Source organism: Eptesicus fuscus, chromosome 18 (genome assembly GCF_027574615.1).
Source record: "Eptesicus fuscus isolate TK198812 chromosome 18, DD_ASM_mEF_20220401, whole genome shotgun sequence".
NCBI lineage: Eukaryota > Metazoa > Chordata > Mammalia > Chiroptera > Vespertilionidae > Eptesicus > Eptesicus fuscus.
Genome location: NC_072490.1, coordinates 531,317 through 558,603, shown reverse-complemented (window position 1 = coordinate 558,603; position 27,287 = coordinate 531,317). Strand labels below are relative to the sequence as shown.

Here is a 27,287-nt window from a genome sequence, read left to right as displayed (position 1 = left end):
CACGAACGGTGCCAGCAATGGGCAGACACTGGTTTATTAAGTAGCAAAGAGCTGGAAAAAATCAGGTCCTACACAGTAGCAGGACCTGCCTCAAGGCCTAAGGCCTGCGACACGTCTGCACCCCACAGGGGTGCGGGCTAGACCAGGAAGGGCTGAAGGCAGCAAGAACAGGAGGAAGAGACCGGGCCACCTCGGGAGGCCCTGCTGGGCATGGGCGGGCAGGCGGCAGGCGAGACCATGTAGTGTGAGAACCGGGCGGCGGAGCCTGCTCAGGTCTTGTTGAGCGTCCAGAGTGGGTCCAGAAGGCTGAGGGGGTCGTCGGTGGGCTGGGCAGCCCGTAGCCCCTGCCCGTTGTGGGCGTGCAGGAAGTTCTGCTTGCTCATCCGCTGCTTTCCCCGCAAAGAGCTGTCCAGGGAGAAGGCCTCAGGGGTGAGGGAGGCCAGCAGCTCCAGGGAGGAGGAGGGGGGCCCCAGGCTGGGGACCTCAGGAATGGGCTGTTCCTCCTCGGGCTGGGGTGTCTCGGTCAGGGGTGAAGAGAGGGGGGGCGGCGAGGAGGAGGGGAGCTGGGTGGACTCTGGAAGACTGGCTGGCAGCAGGCCTGGGGGCTCCACGGGGCCCGACAGGCAGGCAACCGGGGAATCCAGGCCCCCAGGAGGCCGGATGCTGAGCTTGGCGATGGTGGCCTGGATGGAGCTGATGGGCACGTCGCCTCCGAGGACCAGGTCCTGGGAGTCCTGAGGGAGGTGGTTCTGAAAGGAGAGGCGGGTGAGGACGGGCCACAGGCTGCACTGTCCCTGTCCCAGCAGGCGTTCCTGCTCACCTTCTGGCTGACGCCTGTGCCAGGCAAGGGCCTGCAGGGCGGGGGCACGCCGTGGCGCTGCAGGACCTGCTCCACGTGTCTCACCACCGCCTCGTGGCAGAACCGGAGGTGCAGCTGCAGGGGCACAGGCCTGGTCAGTGGGGCCGTCCCTCAGGGCGGAGCCGGTCCCGCGCCCGGACCTCACCTTCTCCTGCAGCATGTGCTTCCTCTGCTGCCGCATGCGCCGCACCAGCTGGGGCAGCGCGGGGAGCCCGTTCCCCGCCTCCACCTCCTGCACAGCCGCGTAGAGCAGCGCAAAGGCTCCCGTGCGGCCCACCCCGGAGCTGCAGTGCACGACGACGGGCGTGTGCAGGGGTCGCTGGTGCAGGTAATGCGCGTGCACCTCCTGGATGAAGCGCAGCAGGTTGCTGGGGCTGTCGGGCAGGCCTCTGCGGGGGGAGGGGCGGGGGCCTAGTCACACCTGACCGAGGCCTCGCCACCCTCCCACGCTCCCACCCACCCAGGCGGCAGACGCACAGCTCGGGCCAGGTGGGGAAGTGGAGGTGCACGAGTGAACGCTTGAGGCTCTGGTCACGGAACTGCAGGCTCAGCACCCGTTCCACGTGGGTCTCGGTGGTGCGGACGCTGCTCAGCGCCAGGCTCAGGGCTCCGTGCACCATGGGCTGGCCTCTCTCGGTGGGGAAGTAGCGTGCCACCTTTTGCTGAGGGGCAAAGAGGGCGGTTAGCGATGCTTTTCCAGGATCCCTGCTGGGCACCCACCCACCTCTCCTCACCTTCTCCATCTCCGCCTCAGACACCAGCATGACAATGACCGACACTTTCTGCTCATGCACCATGAGCCAGAAGTCGGCCGCTGTGCCAGGCAACGGGGCCTGGGTGGCCACCAGGGGCGGGCAGTACGGGGAGAGCCCCTCCACGCGGCTGGCGTTGATGTAGTCGTCCTTGCCCGAGCGCAGCACCACGCGGTTGCTGTCATAGGGCATGACGTCCTGGTGCCGGTTCTTCAGCGAGTAGCAGCGGGCAATGGCGATGGAGCGGCCGCGGGCATCGTGTTCCTGCGCGTCCTGGAGCTCCCGCCACACGGCGTCCAGGGCCCCAGCATCGCCCAGCTGGCCCCGAAAGGCCTCCAGCTCTTGCTGCAACTGCTGCAGCCTCTCAGGACGCTCGTAGGGGTCCCGCTCAATCAGCCGCAGGGCCTGTGGCCGCCGGCCCTCGGCTGCGTCCACCTTAGTCGGCTGCAGCAGGGGCTGCCCACCCCCGGGAGGCTGGGTGCCACCATGCTGGCTCTCGGGGCTGGAGGAGAGCAGGTCTGCGGCCGCAGTGCCCCGGCGCAGGCATGGGGGTGGTTCTGCCGCAGGGGGCCGAGGAGGTGCTGGGCCAGGCCCTGGTGAAGGGGCAGGTGAAGGCACCAGGTGGGGACTAGGGGTGGCTTGGCTGGCAGGTGAGGGGCCTTGAATGGAGAGAGGGGCTGCCTGGGGGCCCAGGGGCCGGGGGGAAGGGGCAGGACCATAGGCCAGGGTGGGATGGGGAGGCTGAGGGGGCCCAGGGCTGGAGAAAGGCAGAGCCCCCGAGTGAGGGGGCAGGGGGTCCTGAGAGGGGCCTGGGTAGAGCTGGGAGTGTAGAGGTGGTGGTGGCTGCCCCAGGACACCAGGCTGAGGGGCGAAGGGGTAGGGGGGTGGGGGAGTCATGAGCCCTGGAGCCTGGGATGGGAAGAGGTGGGGATGCTGGAAGGGCAGGGGCTGCTGGGGGAGCTGCTGGGGGGGCTGCTGGGGGAGCTGCTGGGGGGGCTGCTGGGGGGGCTGGGGCCCAAATGCCGCCCGTGTGGGATGAAGCTGGGGCTGGGGCCCTATCCTCGGGGCTGGGAACCCTGTGGGGATCGCAGGAGGAAAGTGGTGCTGGGCTGGGGGTGCTGTGAGGGGCTGCTTAGGCCCCAGAGGATAGGTGTAGGGCATCGACAGTGGCTGGGGTGGGGGCACTGGGAAGCAGGGTTGGGGAGGAGCAGGGGTGGGGCTTGGCCGGGGTGCTGTGTGGCTGGAGATGGGCGCCTGGACACTATCTACTGTGGTGGTGGCTGGGCGGACCCCCATAGCCAACTCGGGGCCCGAGAACTGGGGAGGGGGGGCAGAGGGCAGGGTGGCAGCTGGGGGGTGTGGGCCTACGGCCCCATAGGGGGTGCCCACCACACCGTGCTGAGGGGAGGAGCGGGGCACGAGGCCCAGCTCTGGGGTGTAGACAGGCGCCGCATAGATCGTGGGTCCAGGTGCCATGGCCATCGCAGGGGGCCCTGGGGCCTGGGGGCCCCTGGGCTGCATCACCTGGGTGGGGCCTGAGTAGCTGCCTGGGGGCAAAGGGCCTGAGAGATAGTGGGGTCCTGGGCCCGCCGAGCCGGGGAAGGGGCCCGGAGCAAAGCGGAGCGCGGCGGCAGCTCCCAGGAAGGCGTCGGGCAAGCTGCGCAGCTCCTCGGGCAGGTCTCCCATCTCGCCAGCCTCGCCCTCCTCCCTGCGGGGCAGCAGGGGCTTGGGGGCTGTGGGCCGTGGGGGTGGCTTCTTCTTCAGCTCCCTGTGGGACGAGGCAACAAGGGGAACCAGCCCTCTCAGCCCAGCCAGGGACTGGGCTGCGGCGCCCTGTGGTCCCGGGGCCACACCTACCTGTCCAGGAGCTGCTGGCGGGCAGCCTCGCGGGCCTGGCAGGCGGACTGGGCCCGCTCCAGGAGGGCTGCCACCTTGCTCTCGAGGTCCGCGTAGAAGTCCTTGCCCTCCTGGGACTTCTTCATCAGGTCCTCGTAGGCTTCGTAGGAGGCCACCAGGGTCTGCAGCGTGGACTTCCACCTGGCGGGCAGAGGGGCCGGCGGGAGGTGAGCAGCTGGAGCCACACTCAGGGCGGGGCTCTGGGCAGGAGCGCAAGGCCAGGCACTGACTTCTGGTCCAGCTCGCCGAGCGCCCGGCGCACAGCCGCGTACTGCACGTTGGCCTCCGTCAGCGCGCGGAGGACGTTGTCCTGGGCAGCCAGGTTCTGCTCCAGGTACACCCTCAGCTGGTCGTACTTCTTCAGCTGCTCCTCGAACAGCTTCTGAGGGTGTTGGGGTGAGGACAGACACTCAGGGCTTTGCCACCTCAGGGTGGAGCCCAAAGCCAGGGCCCGCCACCGGCTCCCGCACCTTCATCTCGGAGTGGTCCGTGGTCACCAGCGAGGCGGTGATGTCGTCCTTCTGGATCAGCTCGCGCAGCTGCTGCTCCAGAGACACGCGCTGGTCCCGCATCTCCTGCACCTTGGCCAGGATGCGCTTCAGGTTCTGCAGCACGGCCTGGTCCTCTGGGGGCAGCAGGGGTCAGTGAGGCCAGAGACGCCCCAGCTGTCTCCGCCACGGCCCAGGATGGGGGTGCTCACCTGGGGTGAGGGCTGGTGTGGGCAGGGCAGCCCGGACCTGGTCCAGTGGCCCACTGAGCAGGCGGAGGTTGCCCACGTGCAAGTTCATGGCACGGTGCAGCTCACTGTTGGTGAAGGAGGCCTTTTCGTGGACCTCCTTGTACTTGGCCCATTCTCGCCTCACCTCTGCCAGCTCCGCCTTGGAAACGGCCACGCTGGCCCCTGCCTGGCCCACTGCCTCCTGCAACTTCTGGTCTAGCAGCTCATCCTCCTCCAGCAGGTCCTTGATGTCCTTCAGTGAGGCCTCCACGTCCGTGAACACACCTGACAGCACTGAGGGTGTGCATGGGGAGGGGGACAGCTTCTGAGGCAGGCAGACCAGGCACCCACCTGGGCCTGTGCCCCAGGAGACAGCGCTACCCTCAGTCAAGGCTTGTGTGCAGCCCGATGCGTGCCGAGCAAGCACCCAGGTGCAGGTGGGGGAGGGTATTTGTGCCAGGTGCTGGGAGAGGTGCGACCTCCATCCTGGGGGGCAGGGGAAAGGCCGCAGGAGATGACATCCCCCTTCACCTGCCCCCCCTCCCACCTTGCATGGACTGGACGAGGTTCCGGACAGTGTCGGGCCGGACGCTGAGCGCTGCACACTTCTCCATGAGCTGGGGCGGGATGTGGTTGTACGTGTCCAGGTTGTCCACGGTCTCGGGATCCAGCTGCATTGAATCCATGAACTGGCTGTGGGGACACCAGGACCAGGTGGGTGATGGGTGCTGACCCAAGTCCTCACATGTACAGGGAGTGCACTAGGGTGAGTCTCCCCCACAACTGAAGATAGGTCTGAGGCCCTAGCAGAGAGCAGACCAGCACCCTGGCCCCACCCCGAGGCCTGGCCTGGCCCCCAGGGCATGCCCACCGCACTGCGGACAGCACTGGGACAGAATGGACACCCCCCCCAAGACTTGGGCTCTCACCTAGACGATAAGTCTAGTAAATAAGACCTTGTGAGGGGGGAGGCAGAGCGGGGAGCATCTCGCTACTACTTCCCCTGTTGCAGGCAGCACCAGGGACCCACCGAGGTCTGGGGTGACCCCCATGCCTCCAGCCAGCCCCATACTTACTCCAGGACCTCATTCTTGTCCTCAATCTTGGCCATTATCTCTCGAAGCAGCTTGGCCTTCTCCTCACTGCAGAAGTGACAGAGCAGTGGCTGGAAGCCTGTCTCTTGAGACATCCCACTCCCCCCAGTGCCGAGGGCACCCCCCACACACACCTGTACAGTGACGAGGCTTCATGGGCAGCCATCGGAACCAGCTTGGCGAAGATGTCAGGGCCTGTGACAGCTGGGTCTGTGGGGTTCACTGGCAAGGGCTTCACCAAGGGGGCACCTGGGAGAGACGTTGTGGAGACCAGGCCCATGCAGACCTCACGTCTGTTGTATGCCCCTGTACCTCCGCCCTGACCCCCAGCCTCCCCCAGCGTCAGACCTTTCACAGGCTGAAGGGTGTCCAGGGCTGGGACAGCCTCGTGGTAGATGAAGTCATTGTCCTTCTTGGCAGAATTGTACCTGGGGGTCCAGGGAAGGGAGGGGGGAGTCTTGGACGAGCAGCAGGGGCCCAGGAGCTGACCTCCATGGGGCCACTGCTCTCTGGAGCTGGTGGCTCCCTCCCAAGGGTGCAGGCAGAGGGCCAAGACCCTTCCTCGTGAGAAGGACCAGGGCCACCCCCGGCCCCACAGACTCACTTTCCTCCAATGACGTCCATAGCAAAGCGAAGTGCATCCTGCACAGTGTCAGGCTGGCCCTGGAGGGTAGGGATGGGGCTCAGCATCACCTAGGGCCGTGCCAGCACCCCCAGCCCGCAGGCCTGCTCCTCTCCTTGGGGCTCGGGGCAGCAGGCCCTTTCTCAGCTTTACCTTGGCCAACTTGATGGCTTCACTGAGCTTGTCCAGGGCACTCTGGAAGTATGCGACCTGTGGGGACAGCGGGCAGAGCCTGTAGGTCCTTCCCTGCTTGGAGTCTCCTCCTTCTGCCCCCAACGGGCTCTGCCTGGCCATCACATGACCCACTAGAAGGCAAGATAGCTGGGTGCCAGCCAGCCCCTCTGGGGGAGTCTCCTGTGCCTCCTCGGCTCCCAGGGATGAGGGCTGCACAGAGGGGACACCCCAGGCTGCAGCAGGGATGAGGAGGTGCGAGGCTGAGAGAAGACCACCTCCCCTGTTCTGTAGGGAAGGGACCCACTGGCTTCTCACTAACAAGGCTGGAACCAGTCCTGAGTGCTGTCCTCACAACTCACTCACCTGCTCCCCGAACTTCTGCTGCTCCTCAGCCTGCTTCCCCATGTGCAGCTGGGAGAAAAGAGACATCGCTACTTAGTTCCCAGGCTGGGGCACTCAGCCCAGCCCAGAGCCAGAGGCGCGGTGCCCTCACATGAGCCACAGCCGCAAAGTAGTAGATCTTCATCTGCACCAGCTTCTTCCAGTCCTTCTGGATCCGGCCCAGCAGCGAGGCGGTGTCAGGGTTCTCCAAGGCCCGGCAGGCCTCCTTGTAGTAATCCACCACCTGGGGGCCCGATGGGGCCGTCAGGGGGGCGTCGGCAGAGCACCAAAGGCCTGCCCTGAGCACATCTCCCCATCCCTACCTGGGCGCTGATGCGGGCCACCAGGAAGCTCTTCCTGTTGTCCAGCATTGACTTCTCCAGAAGGCACTCCTGAGCCTGGCCCTGGGGCAACCAGTCAGGTCCACTCCCTGGTTCACCGAGGCCTTGCCCTTCCAGCGGGCAGACCACAGGGACTCTCCACACCCTCTCCTCCAGCTCCCAGCCTGCTCCTGACCCACCGGAGCTCGCAGACCAGAGCCAAGGCCCTGCACTGCCCTCTGCTGGGCCTGTCTAGGGTCCAGCCCTAAGTGTCCCCTCCCTGGACTCAACTCCGTTCCCACCAGGGCGCCTCCTTACCAGCATGAGGTTGACATTGAGAGTGAGGATCTGGCGGCTCATGTCGACGCTGTAGGCGTGGGGGAAGTGCTCCCGCAGGTAGGCAAAGGCGCCTGCTGCACACTGGAAGTGCGTACAGGAGACCTTCATGCCCTGGGAGGGAGAGAAGGAGGGTGGCCGGGGCAGCACCAGATCCGGGACAGGATTCAGCCCAACTCGGGATCTGAGGACGCGCAGCAGCCCTCCCTGTTACATCCGATGTCCCGTCCACTGCCCCGCCCCTCCCCTCCTCTGCTCACCTCTTCAGACACCCGCTTGTCCATGGCTCCCAGCATGGAGTGCAGTGCACCTGGGGAGGCAGAGGGCACAGTGTCAGTCTGGGGGTGCTCCCCACACCTGTTAACAGTAAGGCAAAGGGCACAGTGTTGTCGCCCATGATCAGGAAAACGGGGTCTGAACTGGGGCAGTTGGTCCATGGATATCAAAGCTGAGCAAATGGGGAAACTCAGGCGTCTGGCCAAGCCTCCCAGTCTCCTGCTCTGCACCACGCGGGGGTGCAGGTGGACGAAGGAGGGGTTCCTGTGCAGACACTAGCCTAGAAGTCCAGTCTGGAAGCTTCTCCCTGGAGCCCAGCTGGGGCTGAGTCATCAGGTTGAGAGCAGAGCCGGCTGAGCCGAACCTTGTTTGCCTTCTGCCTGAAGCAGCCCAAAGTCAAAGAGGGGTCGGGAGCTGTCCAGTCAGAGGCCATTGCGGCCATCCCTCCCAGCGGAGCCCCCTGTGGCAGCGGCCCCATACACGCCCCCAGCAGGTGGCTCCCTGTGGCCCAGAAAGAGGCGCTGGCAGAGATGTGGGAGGCAGTGGAGGGGTCCGAATACAGGGGTCTTCCCTACATCAGCCCACTGCCCGTCGCCTGCTGCGGGGCGGGAGGCAGCTCACCCAGGTTGTAGAGGATGCAGGCCTGCTCGTACTGGATGTCCTCGTGCGCCACAGACTTGCCTGAGAAGATCTCGGTCCTGCAGACATGGCACCTGGTCATCCTGAGGGCAGGTGAGGGCCCAGCCACCCCCACGCAGGGTTTGAGGGAGGCCCTGGAGACACCACATCCAGCTGCGCCCCACCCTCTGCAACAGGAGAAGGGAGGAGGGGCACCCCAGCACCCGGACGGGCCGTCAGCTCTCACCAGGTGACAGCAACGGCGGCCTCCTGGCCCGCGCCCATGGGCACCCGGCTCTGCAGGTAGTGGAGCTGGCCCAGGTACTTGCGGAGGACGCTGCAGCCCTCAAAGTCCCGTGGGACCCGGACGGCGTTCTGGGGGCGGAGGGGAGAGGCAGGCCTGCCGTCACTCGGGCAGAGGACAGGCCGGGCGCCTACGCCCAGACGCCCAGGAAATGTCAGAGCTGGACGCGGCCCATCCAGGGCCAGGAAAGCCCACTGCTGCGTCCACGTCATCCACCCACACACCGTCCCGCCGGCCAGAGTGGTGGCAGAATCAGCCCCACCGTCTGGAAGGCAGTTTACAACCTGCATCAACAGTCTGATGTACTCAGAATGTGAGCCACAGCTCTGCACCTGGAAACACAGACATCCCGAAGAGCCACTGCTTCAGTGAGCACGCTGGGACCGCTGGGCCAGCACTGTTAACGGCCAAACAGTGAGCACGCCAACACGCCCATTAAAGAGGCTGCTTAATAAGACGGAACAGACACACAGACACAGAGCAAGACTGATGGCTGCGGGGAGCGGGGGGGGCTAAAGTACAGCATAAGGGATATAGTCAGTAAGACTGCAATAACTATGTATATGTTAGTAGTGTCAGACGGGTACTGGGAATACTTTATAAAGCATATGATTATCAAACCATTATGCTGTATACCTGAAACTAATACAAAATATTGAATGTAAACTGTAACAGAAAAATATAAAGCAGCTGTTTGGGTAGATGGAGGGAAAAAGAGAGAATTCTTTAAGTAAGTTATGTCAAGGCTACCCACACAAGAGAATGCTCCTCACCCAGAAAAACTGAAGATATGTTAAAATTTCCTGAACATCTGTATCACTGGGGGGGAAACGTACATAACAGATGAGTGGTATGATTTCATTTATGAAACAGCATGGAGACACTGATATCCAACTACATTATATAGACAAAGATAAAAATCTATACGGTTACATATGAAAATGTTACCTGACTGTCCCTGAGCAATAGGGTTTAATTTTTCTTATTCTATACACACAGATATACATAAAGATATATTTAATTCTTTATGTATTTATAGAGAACATTTTCAATTTTTTATAATAAGCAATAAAGATATTCCTATTTCCAGAAGAAAAATAAAGCAAATGACCCCTCTGCTCAAACAAACAGCAGAGCAGACAGTAAACCCTCTGAGATGCAGCTGCACACAGGGGAGGGGCCCGCTGTGCATCCCCTCACGCCTGTGTGCGAGGACCGGACCCCACGCAGGTCCCAGAACTGAGGGGCCCACTGGCTAGAACTCCTCCAGGACTCTGCACTCTGGAGCACAGTCTTGGAAGTCTACGTCAGAACAATCAGACAGAGAAATAAAAAGCATCCAAACTGAAAAAGAAAAAGGTAAAATTGTCATTATTTGCAGATGACATGATACTATAGAGAACCCTAAAGATTCCACACACACACAAAAAAAACCCCCACACACAACACTATTAGAACTAATAAATGAACTAGGTAAAGTATAGGGTACAAAATTGATATTCAGAAATCAGTTGAATTTTATACACCAACAACAAACTATGAGAAAGAAAAATTAAGACAACAATCCCATGTACAACTGCATCAAAAAGAATAAAATACCTAGGAATAAATTTAAAGACCTGTATTCAGAAAACTGTAAGACACTAAAGAGAAAAACTAAAGAAGACACAAACAAATGGAAGACTATAAGTTATTATAAAAGGAAGAATTAACATAGTTAAAATGACCATACTACCCAAAGCAATCTACAGTTCAATGCAATCCCTATCAAAATACCAATGACATTTTTCACAGAACTAGAATAATCCCAAAATTTATATGGAACCACAAAAGACCCACAAAATAACCAGAAAAATCCTGAGAAAGAACCAAGTTGGAGATAGCATGCTACCTGATCTCAAACTACACTACAAGGTTACAGTTATCAAAACAGTTTGGTACTGACATAAAACAGACTCCTCGCCCTGGCTGGTTTAACTATAATCTGCGCAGTGAGAAAACCTGAAGTCACTTTCAAGGTCCACCATTTCTTACTTCTTTTCAGTCAGGTCAAGTTTCTAAGCTTTCTAAATCTCCATTTTCCAGCTAAGGAAAAGAAAATAGGATTCTACCGAGTCTCCTATCTACCCACTCCAGGACTTCTGTGAGGATCAAATGAGATGGGGCCTGGGAAAACACTTCACAGACATTTGGTGTAAAAGTGTAAAATGTTTCCACCTGGCTGTAAAGCAAGTCATGTTCCCAGACTGAAAAAACTCCAAGGAGGCTAGTTGCTAGGAAGAGGAAGCCGGGCTTTGCTATGTGACATCATTACCCGGCGCCCATAGCAACGTTTCCAGGCTGGGCTGGACTGGGCTGTGGGCCACATTTTGCACCATGGGGTCTCGGCAGCATCAGCTGCGATTTGGTGGGCTGTCGCTCTGGGGTGGTGGTGGGGCCTGTGTCCCCCTTGGGAGAAGCCTAGTGTTGCTTTGTGAGCGCCAGATCCGTGGTGCCAATTCTCTGTAAATGGCCAGTGTGCGTCACGGCAGCTCCTGCATTGAGCGTCTGCCCCCTGGTGGTCAGTGTGCTTCATAGTGACCGGTCCGATGGACACTTAGCGTATTAGCCTTTTATATACATAGATTTATCCTATCTAATAAAAGAGTAATATGCAAATTGACTGTCACTCTAAGACACAAGATGTCCGCCCCCATGTGGTCAAAGATGGCTGCCCCCATGTGGACACAAGATGGCCGCCACAAGATGGTTGGCAGAAGAGGGCAGTTGTGGGCAGTTGGGGAAGACCAGGCCAGCAAGGGAGGGCAGTTGGGGGGACCAGGCCTGCAGGAAAGGGCAGTTGTGGGCAATCAGGCCAACAGGGGAGGGAAGTTTGGGGGGACCAAGCCTGACGGGGAGGACAGTTGCGGGGGGACCCAGGACTTCAGGGAAGGGCAGCTGCAGGGGGACCAGGCCTGGGGGGGGGTGTTGGGGGGGACCAGGCCTGCAGAAAAGGGCAGTTAGGGCTGACCGGGCCAGCAGAGGAGGGCAGTAGGGGGAGACCAGGCCTGCAGGGGAGGTGAGTTGCGGGGCAACCAGGCCTGCAGGGGAGGGCATTTGGGGGCAACCAGGCCTGCAGGGGGGTTGTTGGGGGGGACCAGGCCTGCAAGGGAGGGCAGTTGGGAGAAACCAGGCCTGCAGGGGATGGCAGTTGGGAGGGGGGGCGGGACCAGGCCTTCAGGGGAGAGCAGTTGGGGACGACCAGGCCAGCAAGGGAGGGAAGTTGGGAGAAACCAGGCCTGTAGGGGATGGCAGTTGGAGGCAGCCAGGCCTGAAGGGAGGGGATTTAGGGGGGGACCAGGCCTGCAGGGGAGGGCAGTTGGGGGGGACCAAGGCCTGTAGGGGAGGGCAGTTGGGGGGACCAGGCCAGCAGAAAAGGGCAGTTGGGGGCCATCAGGCCAGCAGGGGAGGGCAGTTGGGGGGGACCCAGGCCTGCATGGGAGGGCAGTTGGGGGGGAACCAGGCCTGCAGGGGAGGGCAGTTGAGGGGATCAGGCCTGCAGGGGAGGGCAGTTGGGGGGGACCAGGCCTGCAGAAAAGGGCAGTTAGGGCTGACCGGGCCAGCAGAGGAGGGCAGTAGGGGGAGACCAGGCCTTCAGGGGAGGTGAGTTGCGGGGCAACCAGGCCTGCAGGGGAGGGCATTTGGGGGCAACCAGGCCTGCAGGGGGGTTGTTGGGGGGGGACCAGACCTGCAAGGGAGGGCAGTTTGGAGAAACCAGGCCTGTAGGGGATGGCAGTTGGAGGCAGCCAGGCCTGAAGGGAGGGGATTTAGGGGGGGACCAGGCCTGCAGGGGAGGGCAGTTGGGGGGGACCAAGGCCTGTAGGGGAGGGCAGTTGGGGGGACCAGGCCAGCAGAAAAGGGCAGTTGGGGGCCATCAGGCCAGCAGGGGAGGGCAGTTGGGGGGGACCCAGGCCTGCATGGGAGGGCAGTTGGGGGGGACCAGGCCTGCAGGGGAGGGCAGTTGAGGGGATCAGGCCTGCAGGGGAGGGCAGTTAGGGGGGACACAGGACTGCAGGGGAAGACAGTTGGGGGGGGAACCAGGCCTGCAGGGGAGGGCAGTTGGGAGGGACAAAGACTGCAAGGGAGGGCAGTTGGGGGCAATCAGGCCTGTAGGGCAGGACAGTTGGGGGGGACCCAGGTCTTCAGGGGAAGGCAGTTGCAGGGGGACCAGGCCTGCGGGGGATGGCAGTTGGGAGGGACCAGGCCTGCAGGGGAGGGCAGTTAGGGCTGACAGGGCCAGCAGAGGAGGGCAGTAGGGGGAGACCAGGCCTTCAGGGGAGGTGAGTTGGGGGGGACCAGGCCTGCAAGGGAGGGCAGTTGGGAGAAACCAGGCCTGCAAGGGATGGCAGTTGGGGAGGGGGGCGGGACTAGGCCTTCAGGGGAGGGCAGTTGGGGGCAACCAGGCCTGCAGGGGAGGGCAGTTTGGGGGAACCAAGGCTGCAGGGGAGGACAGTTGGGGGGGAACCCAGGCCTTCAGGGGAGAGCAGTTGGGGGGGGGGACCAGACCTGCAGGGGAGGGCAGTTGGGGGGGACCCAGGCCTTCAGGGGAGGGCAGTTGCAGGGGGACCAGGCCTGGGGGGGGCTGTTGGGAGGGACCAGGCCTGCAGGGGATGGCAGTTGGGGGGGACCAGGCCTGCAGGGGAGGGCAGTTAGGGCTGACTGGGCCAGCAGAGGAGGGCAGTAGGGGGAGAGCAGGCCTGCAGGGGAGGGCAGTTGGGGGGAACCAGGCTTGCAGGGGAGGGCAGTTTGGGGGGACCAAGCCTGCAGGGGAGGACCATTGGGGGGGACCCAGGCCTTTAGGGGAGGGCAGTTGGGGGGTGGGACCAGACCTGCAGGGGAGGGCAGTTGGGGGGGACCCAGGCCTTCAGGGGAGGGCAGTTGCAGGGGGACCAGGCCTGGGGGGGGCTGTTGGGAGGGACCAGGCCTGCAGGGGATGGCAGTTGGGGGGCACCAGGCCTGCAGGGGAGGGCAGTTAGGGCTGACTGGGTCAGCAGAGGAGGGCAGTAGGGGGAGAGCAGGCCTGCAGGGGAGGGCAGTTGGGGGGAACCAGGCTTGCAGGGGAGGGCAGTTTGGGGGGACCAAGCCTGCAGGGGAGGACCATTGGGGGGGACCCAGGCCTTTAGGGGAGGGCAGTTGGGGGGTGGGACCAGACCTGCAGGGGAGGGCAGTTGGGGGGGAACCAGGCCTGCAGGGGAGGGCAGTTTCGAGGGTACCAGGCCCACAGGGGAAGGCAGTTGGGGGAGACCAGGCCAGCAGGGGAGGGCAGTTGTGGGCAATCAGGCCAGCCGGGGAGGGCAGTTGGGGAGGACCCAGGCCTGCAGGGAAGGGCAGTTTGGGGGGACCAGGCCTGCAGGAGAGGGCAGTTGGGAGGGATAAGGCCTGCAAGGGTGGGCATTTGGGGGTGATCAGGCCTGCAGGGGAGGGCAGTTAGGGGTGACCAGGCCGGCAGAGAAGGGAAGTTGGGGGCAAACAGGCTGGCAGGGGAGTGGTTAGGGGGTGATCAGGCTGGCAGGCAGAATTGGTTAGGGGCAATCAGGAAGGCAGGCAGGCGAGCAGTTGGGAGCCAGCAGTCCTGGATTGTGAGAGGGCTGTCCAACTGCCCTTTTAGGCCCGATCCCGGTGTCTAATGGGCAGTCGGACATCCCTCGAGGGGTCCCAGATTGGAGAGGGTGCAGGCTGAGCTGAGGGACCCCCACCCCCGTGCACGAATTTCATGCACCGGGCCTCTAGTACTATATAATAAAAGGCTAATATGCAAATAGACTGAACATCGGAACATCCGAACAACCAGTTGCTATGACGTGTGCTGACCACCAGGGGGTGTGTGCGGAACATGGCGGGCAGGTGAGTGGGGGCACCAGCCGCTGTCATTGGGGTGAGCCTTTGGTGGTTACTGAAAATTCTTTGCTCCCATGTGCCGCGGTCCCGCCTGGCGCTTACACCTGCTGCCAGCCTCAGCCCTGCTTGGACCCGCTGCTGGTGCCAGAGCCGCCACTCGCACCCACTGATAGCGCCGGCCCCGCTTGCACCCACCCCACTCACACCCGCAGCCGGTGCCAGAGCCGCCACTCACACCTGCTGCTGGTGCCTGGTCACTTGGCGCCATCAGCGGGTGCGAGTGGCAGCTGTCGGCCCTGATCACCCCTGAGGGCTTCTCCACCTCCCCCTGCTCCTGAGAGGCGATCGGGGCAGCATCCGCCACTCGCACCCACTGCTGGTGCTGGCCCCAATTGCTCTGCGCCGTCAGCAGGTGCGAGCGGGGCTGCCGGCAGACAGGGGACTGGCGGCCGCAGCAGGAGGGGCCCAGCGGGGACACAGATGGGCCGAGACCCGCCCCTGTGCCTACCACAGCCTTGTGGCCCACAGTTCCTTTCAAGGTGCACGAATTCGTGCATTGGGCCCCTAGTATTTAAATAAGAACACACAATAGCAAAAATAAAAATAAAATGAGAACACAGTTGCAGGTGGTTTCTTTATGTCCTTTCAAACCAATTCCGTTCACACCTCATACAAATACTATCCTCCTACCTGTCTGAGCAGCTCCAGCTTCTTCAGCTCCTCATTGTAGGCTTCCGGGTTCTCTCCATAGTTCTTCAGGACAAACTGGAGAGAAAGGAGGGGAATGTAAACCAGGGATAGAGACTCCCGGCTCCCGCTCCGTCTCCCACCCCCACCCCCCAATCTCACAATCACCAGTCAGGGCTCAGGAGCCATCCACACCACAACCACCACCAGCTCAAGTCCTGGGCCACCAGGAACTCAATCACAGGGCAGCACCAAGAGGCTGGCCACATAGCCTCCTCCTCTGAGCAAAGTGGACAGCCCTGCGTGAATCCCAGGCTGGTCCTCACCACGCTGCAGCCGCTCTATGATGCCCAGGACTCTGCCAGCTCAGGAGGCCGGGGAACTCAGGGGGCTGAAATGGGGTCCTAAGGAGCATCCCCAAACAGGCCACAAAGCCAAGCCTCCTTTAGGATTGGACCCTGCTGTGCTCTGGGTCCCAACCATAACCCTAACCCAACAGTAAATGTAGACCAAAGGTGACAAGCAAGAGTGGGAGTGCAAAGCCTCTTCAGCAGCCCACGCTCCTGGCTGGGAAGGCACCACCGAGAGACGTGGTCTGCGGTGTCGCCGGCGGTGAGGAAAGGCCCAAGGCTGGGTGACAGGAATGACCAGACAGAGGGCAGAGGGAGGGTCACGGCTCACACCAAAGAGGGAGCTGGCATGCCTGCCCAACCACCACCTCAACTGACTGCCTCGGACAGTGACCACATCCACCGGCCTGGAGGCATGGCCAGAACCAATGGGGGGTGGGGACTGTTCGGCCCGCGGGCCACGTAAGGCCTGCAAAATCATTTGGTCTGCCTGTCAAGGCATTAGGGTTGAGTTAATTAAATGTTTGACCAAATATAGCAGGCTAGATTTTTTAAAGATGTTTTCTTTTAAAAAATATATATGTATTTTTAAAAATATATTTTTATTAATTTTTTACAGAGAGAAAGGGAGAGGGATAGAGAGTCAGAAACATCGATGAGAGAGAAACATCGATCAGCTGCCTCCTGCACACTCCCCACTGGGTATGTGCCCGCAACCAAGGTACATGCCCTTGACCGGAACCGAACCTGGGAACCTTGAGTCCGCAGGCCGACGCTCTATCCACTGAGCCAAACTGGTTAGGGCAATATATGTATTTTTTTATTTCAGAGAGGAAGGAAGCGCTAACCAGTTTGGCTCAGTGGATAGTGCTGGCCTGCGGATGAAGGGTCCCAGGTTCGATTCCTGTCAAGGGCATGTACCTTGGTTGTGAGCACATCCCCAGTAGGGAGTGTGCAGGAGCCAGCTGATGGATGTTTCCCTCTTATCAATGTTTCTAACTCTCTATCCCTCTCCCTTCCTCTCTGTAAAAAATCAATAAAATATACTTTTAAAAAAAGAGAGAGAGGAAGAGGGAGCGAGAGATAGAAATATCAATGATGAGAGAATCATGGATCAGCTGCCTCCTGCACCCCCCCACATTGGGAATTGAGCCTGCAAGCCAGGCATGTGCCCTGACTGGGAATCGAATCGTGACCAACGCTCAACCACTGAGCCATGCCAACAGGGCTTTCCATTGATTTTTTAGAGTGGAGGGGTGGGGAGAGAGAGAAACATCAATGTGAGAGAGACACATTGATTGACCGTCTCCTGTACGCATCCCAACAGGGACCGGGGATCGAACGTGCAACCCAGGTACATGCCCTTGATCGGGAATCAAACCTGAGACCCTTCCGTGAACAGGCCGAAGCTCTAACCACCGAGTCACGTTGCTCAGGGTGATGGAACTTTCTTGGTCTGGTATGTCTATATACTGCACATACTTCTACTCTTGCACTGATGACACCATCTAACTTTTAAATTTCCTCTACTAGATTACGAATGCCATGAAAAAAAGTATCACCTCTTACCCATCTGTATCATCAGGGCTCAGCGTAGTGACCTTAACACAGGGTCCTCAAACTTTTTAAACAGGGGGCCAGTTCACTGTCCCTCAGACCGTTGGAGGGCCGGACTATAGTTTAAAAAAAACTATGAACAAATTCCTATGCACACTGCACGTATCTTATTTTGAAGTAAAAAAACAAAACGGCAAAAACACCCGCATGTGGCCCGCGGGCCGTAGTTTGAGGACGCCTGCCTTAACACAACCAATTTTTACCCGACTGTCCTGAACTGAACTCTTCCCCTCAGCTCCAAGTGGATATTCCTGCAGCTCAGAGCAAGGGGAGAAAAGAACAGGGTGCCAGTGGCCTGGGCAGAGTGGGGGCTCCAGGCTGGGGAGAGGAGTCCAGGTCAGGGAGAGCTCCCTGGCTGCAGGGGCGTCCCCTCGTCAGGACAGTGCCAGGGTGCCCTGAAGGAGGTGCCATGCTCAAGCGCAGCCTACCCACAGATGGCTTCGGGGGTTCATGCAAACACGTGCCAGACCTTATCAAATAAATGGTGGCACCTTTCCCACGCCCAAAGAAAAGGAAACAAAGAAAAAGAGCAGCTGTGGCCGGTGTTGCTCAGTGGACAGAGCGTCCGCCTGCGGACCGAAGGGTCCCTGGGTAGATTCCGGTCAGGGGCACAGGCCCGGGTTGCGGGCTCGATCCCATTGGGGGCGTGCAGGAGGCAGCTGATCCATGGTTCTCTCTCATCACTGATGCTTCTGTCTCTCTCTCCCCCTTCCTCTCTGAAATCAATAAAAAACATTTAAAAATTAAAAGAGTAGATGCACAGGAACCTGTCTCCTGAGCAGCTGATATCACCGCAGGCTGAATGGCTCCTGAGCAACTCCTCTCGGAGGCCAGGTTCTCCCGGGGAAGCCACTGCTCACATGACCGTGTCGCCATCGTGTGAGCCCCCACAGGCTAACTTCCAACAAGGCCATCTCCTAGGCCAGTGATGGCGAACCTATGACACGCGTGTCAGCACTGACACGCGTAGCCATTTCTGATGACACGCGGCCGCATGCCGAGGATGAAACATTTGCTGCTCCTGAGGATGAAACATTTGCGACTAGAGTCTTAGAGTTAGTTTTTTCCTCAAAGTGACACACTACCCGAGTTATGCTCAGTTTTTTGGAAAGTTTGACACACCAAGCTCAAAAGGTTGCCCATCACTGTCCTAGGCGCTTCTGAGCCAAGATGCTCTCCGCTGGGTTTAAGTCAAGTGAGAGCCAGCATCTCTAAGTCCCTCCCAACTGTCAGTCACCTTCTCCGGGTGCCCACCAGGGAGAGGGGACCCACGAGGCGGCGAAGGCACCGAGATGCCTCCGGTCACTTGCAGTTGGGGTTGGGAGGGGCGGTACCACAGAGCAGCACAGACAACTGTCACCAGGAAGAGGATGAAAAGCTAGGGGTTCGGACGAGGGAAAGAACCGCACGTGTGCGAAAGAGCAGGTGGAGAAGTGGCCAAAGTCTGGGAAAGACGTGGAATTTTAGGTGAGTTTTCTGGTTTTCGAAGTGAGGAAAAAGGTCCGAGGTTAACTGATGGGCTCGACGGAATACAAGTTGTCAGCGTCTGAACGAACGCAGGGCGGTGTAGAGAGGAAACTACTTCCAAGCCCATTTTCTTTCTCTTTTTTTAAAATATATTTTTTATTGATTTCAAAGAGGAAGGGAGAGGGAGAGAGAAACATCGATGAGAGAGAATCTGGGAAGGCTGCCCCCTACACGCCCCCCACTGGGGATGGAGTCCGCCACCCGAGCCTGTGCCCTGACGGGGAATCGAACCCCCACCTCCTGGTTCCTAGGTCGACGCTCAGCCCCGAGCCACACCCAGCTCCCAAGCCCCTGCACCACCTGGGCCACGGGGCCTCCTGCGGGTCCCCGGGCCTCCTGCGGGCACAGGGCCTCGTGCGGGCACAGGGCCTCGTGCGGGTCACTGTTTTTTCCCCTTGGCCACTGCTTTTGTAAACACAGCTGATGACGAGGATGCGCCGCCGGCTGGTCCTTCTCACTCCGGCAGACCCTCAAGGCGACCAGCGGCCCTTCCCAAGGCACATGTCGCCGGGGCTCTGGAGGCGCAGTCCACGCACCAGCCCGACTTTTACATCCGATCTTGCGGTCCGGAGGCCCCCTGCCTCCATGAGCGCCAGCCCCGCCTGCGTCCTCCGACCGAGTCAACCCATCGAGAGCGAAGGCCTCGCGGTTACCCCCTGGGGGCAGCTGGAAAAGCGGCGACCCGCCCCCGAGGGACATGGAACCGCGCGGTCCGGTCCGGTCCGGAGGGCTCCGGGTAGGGTTCTTCCGAGAAGACCGGACACAAGTGCACCGAGGCCCAGAGCCCCCGCGCAGGGGCCCGTCTGACAACACGGACCTGAGCACCGCGGCGTCCGCCCGTCCGTCGCGGAGGACCGCGCGCCGAGGGCCGTGGGCGCCCCGCCTCACCCTGCTCCCCGCGGGGCGGTTGTGGCGTGAGGAGGGCGGAGCAGGACCGGGTCCGGAGCGTCACACCGAGGAAGTGTGTGCCCGGCGGGCGCCGTGGGTGGCCCGGGACCGAAGTTAAACTGCGGTTCCGACGAGGCCGCGGTGCAGCCCCGGGCGCGTGAGGAAGGAGGCTGGGCCGGGCTGAGGGAGCCAGCGGGGCCGCTCCCGGCCTCCCTCGGCGGGGCCTGAGGAGGGGACGGGCGCGCAGGGGCGTCGCGCGCGGCCCGACGGCGGAGAGACGCGGAAGGAGCGGGGAGGGGAGAGCAGCGCTCACCTTCTTCACAGCCGCCTGGAAGAGGAAGTCGCCGGCCTCTTTCAGGTCCAGCCAGATCATGGGCATGCGGGGCACGGCCTCCATGGCGGACAGGGCCCCCGGGCCACCGGGCCGCTCCCCTCGGCCGCTCCAGCTGCTGCCTCAGCCGCGCGCACTGCCCCGCCCCTCTGCGCCGGAAGGCGGTCGTCACGCGGGAGGAAAAAAGCCCGCACGGCCTTCTGGGAGATGTAGTCCCCGCCCGGCCCGCGCAGCCTTGCGCACATGCGCAGTTCAGTCTCCTCTGAGAAGAGGGCAAGGCGGCTTGCGAATCTCCAGCCCGACGCGAAAAGGTTTCTGGGAGTAGTAGTCTTCCTCCCTTAGCTGCGAGTAATGGCGCAAGCTCGTTTCTTCTGGGCCATACAGACCCGCATGCCGAACCTAGGCCTAGCAGCCGGGACCAGAGCCGGCTAGGGGGTGGGAGACTATAGCGTAGCATTGCTGAGCAAGGAAAGGCGAGATTTGGGACCCGGGAAGCAGTTTGGCCACAGGACCCAGAGCCCAGGCCCGAGCATGAGGTCAGCAAGAGATCGGGATTAAGCAGTTGCTGGTCAGTGTGGACTGGAACAGGCGGGAAGGAAGGGACCGGGGAGGAGTAGGAAGCCCTGGTTGATCTTGCAAGACAGGGAGGACCTATAGAGGCAGGCGTTCCAGGTGGGGTGGGAGGAGACTGCAAGCGCAAAAGGGGACTCTGGCCTGTCTCCCGGATGGAAGGAGCCTGGATGGGTCCTACCTCCTGGGCTTGTGGGAGCAGCTGCCCTCCCCTTTTATAGAATGGGACCCCCTCAGCCCACACGGTGCTCCTGGGGTTGGGCTGCACAGACATACCCCTGTGGGGACCCCGGATGTTAAGGGCTAGGGCTGCCATAGCAAGGTGTCACCGGCTGCCTGGCCTTAAGCAGCAGGAAATACTTTTCTTGCCCTTCTGGAGGCCACACGCCTGAGGTCAAGGTGTCACCAAGCTGGGTTCCTGAGGCCCGGCTCCGTGGTTGGTAGATGAATATCTGCCTGCGTCGTCACATGGCTTTCCTTCTCTGATCTCTTCTTGTGAGGACACCAGTCAGATGAGGGCCCAGCTCAGGACCTAGTTCACCTAGTCACCTCTGTAAGAGTCTGTCTACATGGGTGATGCATATATGCACACCCACCCACCTCCCTGCCTGCCTTCCCTCTGAGTTTCCTCAGTCTGTTCCATGCTTCCATGTCTCCTGATCCACTCGTTCGTCAGTTTATTTTGTTCATGAGATTCCACATAGGAGTGAGATTATGTTTCTCTGACTGGCTTATTTCACTTAGTATAATACTCTCCAGGTCACAGACAATAGGGTGGTGAAGGCCTGGGTCGGGGGCGGGCTAGAAGGGGTCATTGGGGGGGCGGGGGTAGGAGACATACATAATATTTTCAACAATAAAGAATTTTTTAAAAAGAGTATCTACAAATAGAGTCCCATTCTGAGGTACTGGGGCTTGGACTTCACAGGAATTTGGGAGAGGTGGGGGAGGGGGGCACAATTCAGCCCATATCACAGGGTCCTAGTCACATGAAGGGCAATTGGTGTGAGAGGCCCTGTGGGGAGGGGCCTGGAGTGCTGAGGTGAAGGGGTGGGGACGGGCCAGGGAGGCGGCCTCAGAAGGGAGTCAGGGTACGGTGTTTCTTCCCCGAGGGCACAGTTGGGAGTTTGGGGAAACAGACTTGGAAGTAACGGGGAGGCGTGCGCCCGTCACAAGGGGGCAGCAAACACCCATTCAGCCAAATCAGTTCACCTCTTCATCCGCCCCCTCCTCCCCCCCAAACTTGGCGGAGCTGGAAGGGCCTCGCAGATGCCAGGTGTCCCTGGGTGGTGTCGTGGGGTAACTGTGTCCACACTGCTGGTTTGGGAGCCCTAGGTGTGTGTCCCCATGGGCAATTGTGCCACAGCCCCTTTCCCCACCGACTTGGGCAAGGGCTGAGGCCTGGGTCTCTGCCCGCCCTGACCACGCCGTTAGAGGTAAGCTGAGGCCCAGCCAGGGCAGCCCTTGCCCAAGGGCTTCCTTCTCCACAGCCCGCCGGCCCCTGTGAACGCTTTTTGCTTCCACCGTGCTCTCAGGAGGCGCGGAAGCTTGGGGACGTGGGCAGGACCCCGGCGCAGCGGGTGCTGCTGGCTGAGTAAGCCTTGTGACCACAGCGCTCACCGGAAGGGGAGCCCTTGCCATGTCCACCTCCTGCTCCCTGCACCCTCCAATGCCCTCCAGAGCCTCACCTGCCCCCGGCCCCAATCTCAGCCCCAAGGTGGTCGGTCACATGCAGGGCAGGGCTTGGAGGAACCTCCTCCTGGACAGGGAATCCTGCCCTCGCCCTCCGAGGCTTGAGGCTCGCTCCCAGCAGACTCCACTCAGCAGATGGGGCCAGCCAGCCCCACAGCCCCATGGAGGGCAGAGTGGCAGGGGGCACAACCCTCACTGGTAGCCCAGCACCTCCCAGCTTCCCTTACCAGTTCTGTGCCTGAGCTCAGTTCTTTTTTAAAAAATATATGTTTTTATTGATTTCAGAGAGGAAGGAAGAGGGAGAGAAACATCGATGATGAGAAAGAACAATTGACTGCCTCCTGCACGCCCTCTACAGGGGATCAAGCCCACAACCTAGGCAAGTGCCCTGACTGGGAATCAAACCTGGGACCCTTCAGTCTGCAGGCCAATGCTCTATCCAATGAGCCAAACAGGCTAGAGCTGGGTGAGGATTTTTAAAAAGATTAACAAATGGACATCAAGCACAAGAAAAAGCATACTGCCCATTCCAGCAGCTAGGAACCCTTACCCCAGCCTCCCAGCCTGGTCCGCAGGGAGCAGCCAGGAGGAGGAGGACAGTGAGGGTCTCCCTGGGGAGGCTGCCGCTGTCACAGCCACGAGGGACGGTGAGCCATGGATGATCAGGTCGTAGGGCTTTTTCAAAGTCAGGCACCAGGTTTTGAAAGGCTGACCCCAACTTGTAACATGTCTGTAACGTCGTGGATGTAACCTCGGCCCAGCCGCAGAGGAGACTGTCTGTGTGCACGTGGCCGAGGAGCGGCCGCATACAGAATTCGTGTTCTGGAAGGTTGTTTGGGATCAAACCAGAACAGCCAGGCGGAGACAGCCCAGGGTCCTGCCGGTCAGAGCTGAGGCGGCCTCCTGGTGGCACAAGAGGGGACACAGAGGCCCGGAGGGAAGGGGCTTGCCCCAAATCCGCCAGGTCTCCTGCCCCCGGCTCGGGGTGCTCCCCTCACTCTGAGGCCCTGACCCGTTGCCCAAACCTGCTTGCTTCTTAGCCAATGGTATTTCAGAACGTTGGCCAACAGTGGTGTTTGGCAAAGGAAGGGAGAGGCCCCTTATGTCACCAGAAGCCCTTGGGCAAGGCACCCCAAGAAGCACCTAAAAGGGACAGCAAGTGGCAGTGGGTCCACGCAGGGGCCATGGCCGGGGCCTGGAGGGCGCTCGTGCTGGCGGCAGGCTTGGCCGCGATGGCCTGTGTGGCCCAACGCCAGTGGGGCTTTGAGGAGAGGGTTGTCGCCCAGGCCCTGCAGCTCTTCAACTCCGGGAGACAAGGCCAGCCCCTCTCCCGCTTGCGGGAAGTCCTCCCTGCGCCCAGATCGGTGAGTGTCCGAGGGGCAGGCGGGAGAGGCAGCCTGGCACGGCCCCACGTGCCGGGTTAACGTGAGCTGTTGTTAATGGGATGCTGTTTCTCCCCCGGGAGGTAAGAAAGGCGGTCATCTCTGGCCGGACAGCGGGCTAGCCGGGAGGTTTGGGTCTGGCTGGAAGGAGTGCAGATAGGAAAAGGCCTGGTCTCCCCAGGGCCTCGCAGGGGCTTCTAGCGTCCCCTTCCCGCCCCATGGCCTCTCTCTGGCAGGCAGCTGAGCGTGCCAGGCTGGCATTCTTTCTTTAAATATTTTTTTATTGTTTAAAGTATTACATACTAGCGGCCCGGTGCCTGAAATTCGTGCATGGGGAGGGTGTCCCTCAGCCCAGCCTGCACCCTTTCCAATCTGGGACCCCTTGAGGGATGTCTGACTGCCCGTTTAGGCCCAATCCCGGGCAGTCGGACACCCCTCTCACAATCCAGGACTGCTGGGTCCCAACTGCTTGCCTGCCTGCCTGCCTGATTGCCCCTAACAGCTTCTGCCTGCCAGCCTGATCACCCCCTAACCACTCCCCAGCGAGCTTGATCGATGCCTAACTGCTCCTCTGCTGGCCCGATTGCCCCTAACTGCCTTCCCCTGCCGGCCTGGTCACCCCTAACTGCCCTCCCCTGCAGGCCTAGTCCCCCCCAACTGCCCTCCCCTGCCAACCTGGTCACCCCTAACTGCCCTCCCCTGCCAGCCTGGTTCCCCCTGCAACTGCCCTCCCCTGCAGGCCTGGGTCCCCTCCAACTGCCCTCCCCTGCAGGCCTAGTCCCCCCCAACTGCCCTCCCCTGCCAACCTGGTCACCCCTAACTGCCCTCCCCTGCCAGCCTGGTCCCTCCCAACTGCCCTCCCCTGCAGGCCTGGTCACCCTCCAACTGCCCTCCCCTGCAGGCCTGGTCACCCACAACTGCCCTCCCCTGCAGGCCTGGTCCCTCCCAACTGTCCTCCCCTGCATGCCATCTTGTGTTGGACTGATGGTCAATTTGCATATCACTTCTTTATTAGATAGGGTAGTATTACGTATGTCTTTTCCCCCCCATTGACACCCTCCATGCCACCCCCACCCACCAAGGCTGGTGTTCTTTTTGTTTGTCTTTTGTTCCTCCTCACCTGAGGATATTTTTCCCACTGCTTTTTCAGGGAGAGAGGGAGGGAGGGAGGGAGGGAAACGTCGATGCGAGAGAGCCACATCCACTGGTTTGTCCTGCACGCTCTAACCACTGAGCTCGCCACCAAGGCAAGGCTGGATTTCTTGTTCCTGTTCACAGAAGACGGGAAGTGGCTCCCGTGGCCGGTCTCCGAGAGCCCCCCACCCCTCAGCTGCCTGAAGAGGCCCTGGCTGTGGTGCCAAGTGTGGACCTGGGCTCAGCCCTTCCACCGGCAGCTGTGACCTCTCGGTGCCTCGGCTCCGTCCGGTGAGGGGCTGACCAGGAGCTGCTCTTGCTTCTGCAGAACTCCACCTTCAAGACGCTGGTCAAGTTCAGGGTCAAGGAGACCGTGTGCCTCTCAGAGCGGCAGCAGCAGCCAGAGCCCCAGCAGTGCGCCTTCAGGGACGGTGGGGTGAGTCTCCCCACCCCAGCAGGAGCAGGGGGTCCTCTCCTCTCCGCCTGCCTGGGGGAGGGGGGGTCTGTGTTTGTCCCCGCCTACCTCCCCTGGCCACGCGAGGCTTCACTGTAGGAGCCTTTCTAGAAATGTTTTCCCTATTGCTTTTGTGTTTTCTTACTATAAATTACTCAGTCCTCATTATAAAAGCAACACGCGCTAAAAATGACTAAATAGTCCTGGCCGGTGTGGGTCAGTGGATAGGGCGTCGGCCTGCAGACTGAAGAGTCCCAGGTTCGATTCCAGTCAAGGGCATGTGCCTGGGTTGTGGGCTTGATCCCCAGCAGGGGGCGTGCAGGAGGCAGCCAATCAATAATTCTCTCATCAGTGATGTTTCTATCCCTCTCCCTCTCCCTTCCTCTCTGAAATCAATAAAAATATATTTAAAATAAAAATTTAAAAATGACTAAACAGAAAAAGAATAAAGTGGGACCATAATGTACCCAAGGTATAAAATTAGAAAAATAACATTTTTTCATAACAAATTAACAAATTGTGGAGAAGCAAAATAAAATTAGGTCCAATCTCCCACAACCCCCTCCCCAGGGTCAGACAGCCACCGTGGGTGGGTCCTTCCTGTTCGCACACGTGAACAGGCTCATTTGAGGATGGTGTTCCCGGAGAAACTGACAAGCACGTCCTAAACCCTGACGGGTGTGTGTCTGGTCTGCCTGGGCCCTTCCCAGCCGGGCCTCTCTGGGGCCCTGGGGTAATCCTCAGCTCACAACTCTGGTTTGGGAGGATGAGGCACAGGGCGGGTGGCTGTGGGGTAGGTGCCTGGGCCCGGATCCGCCTCCAGCCCCCGTGCTCGCTGCCCCGCAGGAAGAGCGGGACTGCACGGCCGCCTCCTTCACGCGGGGCCCTTTGCGCATCCTGATGGTCGACTGCAACCCAGGCCCGGAGCGCCAGCAAGAGGTGAGCCATTGGCTTGGGCACATGGGGCCTCAGTTTCCTCATCTGGAGAATGGGGTTGATCACGATCAAGCCGTCCTCAATGCAGGTTCTCGAGGGGTTTGAGGATGGGGGGGGTCATTTGGCAGAAGGGGAGGCGAGAGACCAGTGGTTGGGCTGGGGGTGCTGGGAGCGGCACCTGCCTCCTGGGGCAGGACACTGGCTCTGCTCTGGCCCCAAGAGACTCCGTGGAAACCGACCCTCCTCTCCACCCCACATTTGAGGGGGAAACAACCAGAGGTGCAGCCTCCTGGCCAGTGAGGGGAACAGTGAGTCCCAAAGCCCAGGCCCTCTGGGCGCACCTCCAGCCCCATCACTAACGCGGCTGCCTGGAGAGAAGGACCCAGGCGGGACGGGAAGGGGGTGACGGTCGTGAGGGCGGTGAGTGACCACAGCGCCCCTCTGCAGGGCTTGCGGGAGAAGCGGTCGGCTCCGTCCCCCGAAGGAGCCGCTTCAGAGATCGACAGCTCCCAGCTGCCCCCTGTGGCCAGGGACTTGTATGAGAAAGCCAAGTTCGACCTCATCGCCAACCTCCTGAGGAATTTCTAGGGCTGGGAAAGAAGGGGAGGCCTGCACCCCCGCCATGACCTCCCCTTCCCACCCGCCCACGCCCGCCCACGCCCTCGGCGGCCCTCAGCATCGGCCCTCAGCATCCCCTTTGCTGATAGTCCCCCACAGGCCTCTGCTTCCGCACACCTGCTGCCCTCTGCTGGAACGCCTGCCCGCCTGTGTCTAACTCCCACTCACCCTTCAAGGCACAGCTCCAAGGCCACCTCCTCCAGGAAGCCCCCGGCTTGCCCCCAGCAGGTGTCCTTCCCTCCTCAGAGAGTTCAGGACCTCAGACCATGCCGGCGTGACCTGCTGTGCCCCGGCCAGACGCACCGTGTGTGCTCACAGCTCTACCCACCACACCGGCGGCAGGGGCGGTGGAATGAGTTTCTTGACCAGGTGCTCCTGGGAGGACAGCTCCTTCAGCTCCTTCTGTGCATCCCTGCGCTCCCCCCCCCCCCCACCGCCCAGTCCCTTCACATCTGCAGGCGCTGCCACGGGGTCAGCCCATCCTCAGGGGAGAGGCTCAATAAAGCATTTCTGCATAAACGACTGAGTGCCTGTGTGAATGAATGAAGCGTTAGCGCTGGACCACCTGGACTCGGGGCGAGGAGACAATGAGGCAGGCCCCGGGCGATTCCACTGTGCGCCGTGGTCCTTGGGGTCAGGACAGGGACGATGGAGAGAAACGGATGCAGCGGCGGGGGCATGTGAGGGTCGCCCTGGAGGCAGTCACCGACCCCTTTAGTTCCTTTATGCCTCCCCCTTCATCAGAGCGCCAGGCAGCACCTCTTCCCGAACCCCGACTTCTGTATCAGACGCTCCTGACCCTCCTGCAATGTCCAGAGGGTGTCACACTCTCAGCAGCTTCCCTCCGGCCATCCCAGGGCAGTGGCCTCCATGC

The 27,287-nt window shown here is 60.7% G+C and overlaps 2 protein-coding genes across 3 annotated transcripts; one reads left to right on the top strand and one right to left on the bottom strand.

The window, feature by feature from the left end:
- Positions 1–18: 18 nt before the first annotated feature.
- On the bottom strand, positions 19–19,795 carry PTPN23 (protein tyrosine phosphatase non-receptor type 23). 2 transcript variants are annotated; one of them, XM_008155952.3, is made up of 24 exons: positions 19,610–19,795; positions 14,918–14,992; positions 8,294–8,421; positions 8,050–8,126; positions 7,413–7,462; positions 7,135–7,266; positions 6,820–6,900; positions 6,609–6,740; positions 6,479–6,526; positions 6,095–6,151; positions 5,924–5,982; positions 5,668–5,747; positions 5,454–5,568; positions 5,302–5,367; positions 4,773–4,918; positions 4,208–4,519; positions 3,978–4,132; positions 3,738–3,889; positions 3,469–3,648; positions 1,594–3,379; positions 1,337–1,521; positions 1,005–1,248; positions 821–934; positions 19–749 (listed from the first exon to the last, which is right to left on the bottom strand). In XM_008155952.3, the coding sequence occupies exons 1-24, from the start codon at positions 19,691–19,693 to the stop codon at positions 270–272; spliced, it is 4,938 nt and encodes a 1,645-aa protein (XP_008154174.2). In that variant the 5' UTR covers positions 19,694–19,795; the 3' UTR covers positions 19–269. The 2 variants fall into 2 exon arrangements, with proteins under 2 accessions (XP_008154174.2, XP_054585600.1); XM_054729625.1 differs by having other exon boundaries at positions 1,594–3,319.
- Positions 19,796–22,949: 3,154 nt separating this feature from the next.
- On the top strand, positions 22,950–26,932 carry LOC103300885 (15 kDa protein A-like). Its single transcript, XM_008157811.3, has 4 exons — positions 22,950–23,253; positions 24,734–24,841; positions 25,706–25,798; positions 26,243–26,932. The coding sequence occupies exons 1-4, from the start codon at positions 23,074–23,076 to the stop codon at positions 26,381–26,383; spliced, it is 522 nt and encodes a 173-aa protein (XP_008156033.2). The 5' UTR covers positions 22,950–23,073; the 3' UTR covers positions 26,384–26,932.
- The last annotated feature ends 355 nt before the right edge of the window (positions 26,933–27,287 follow it).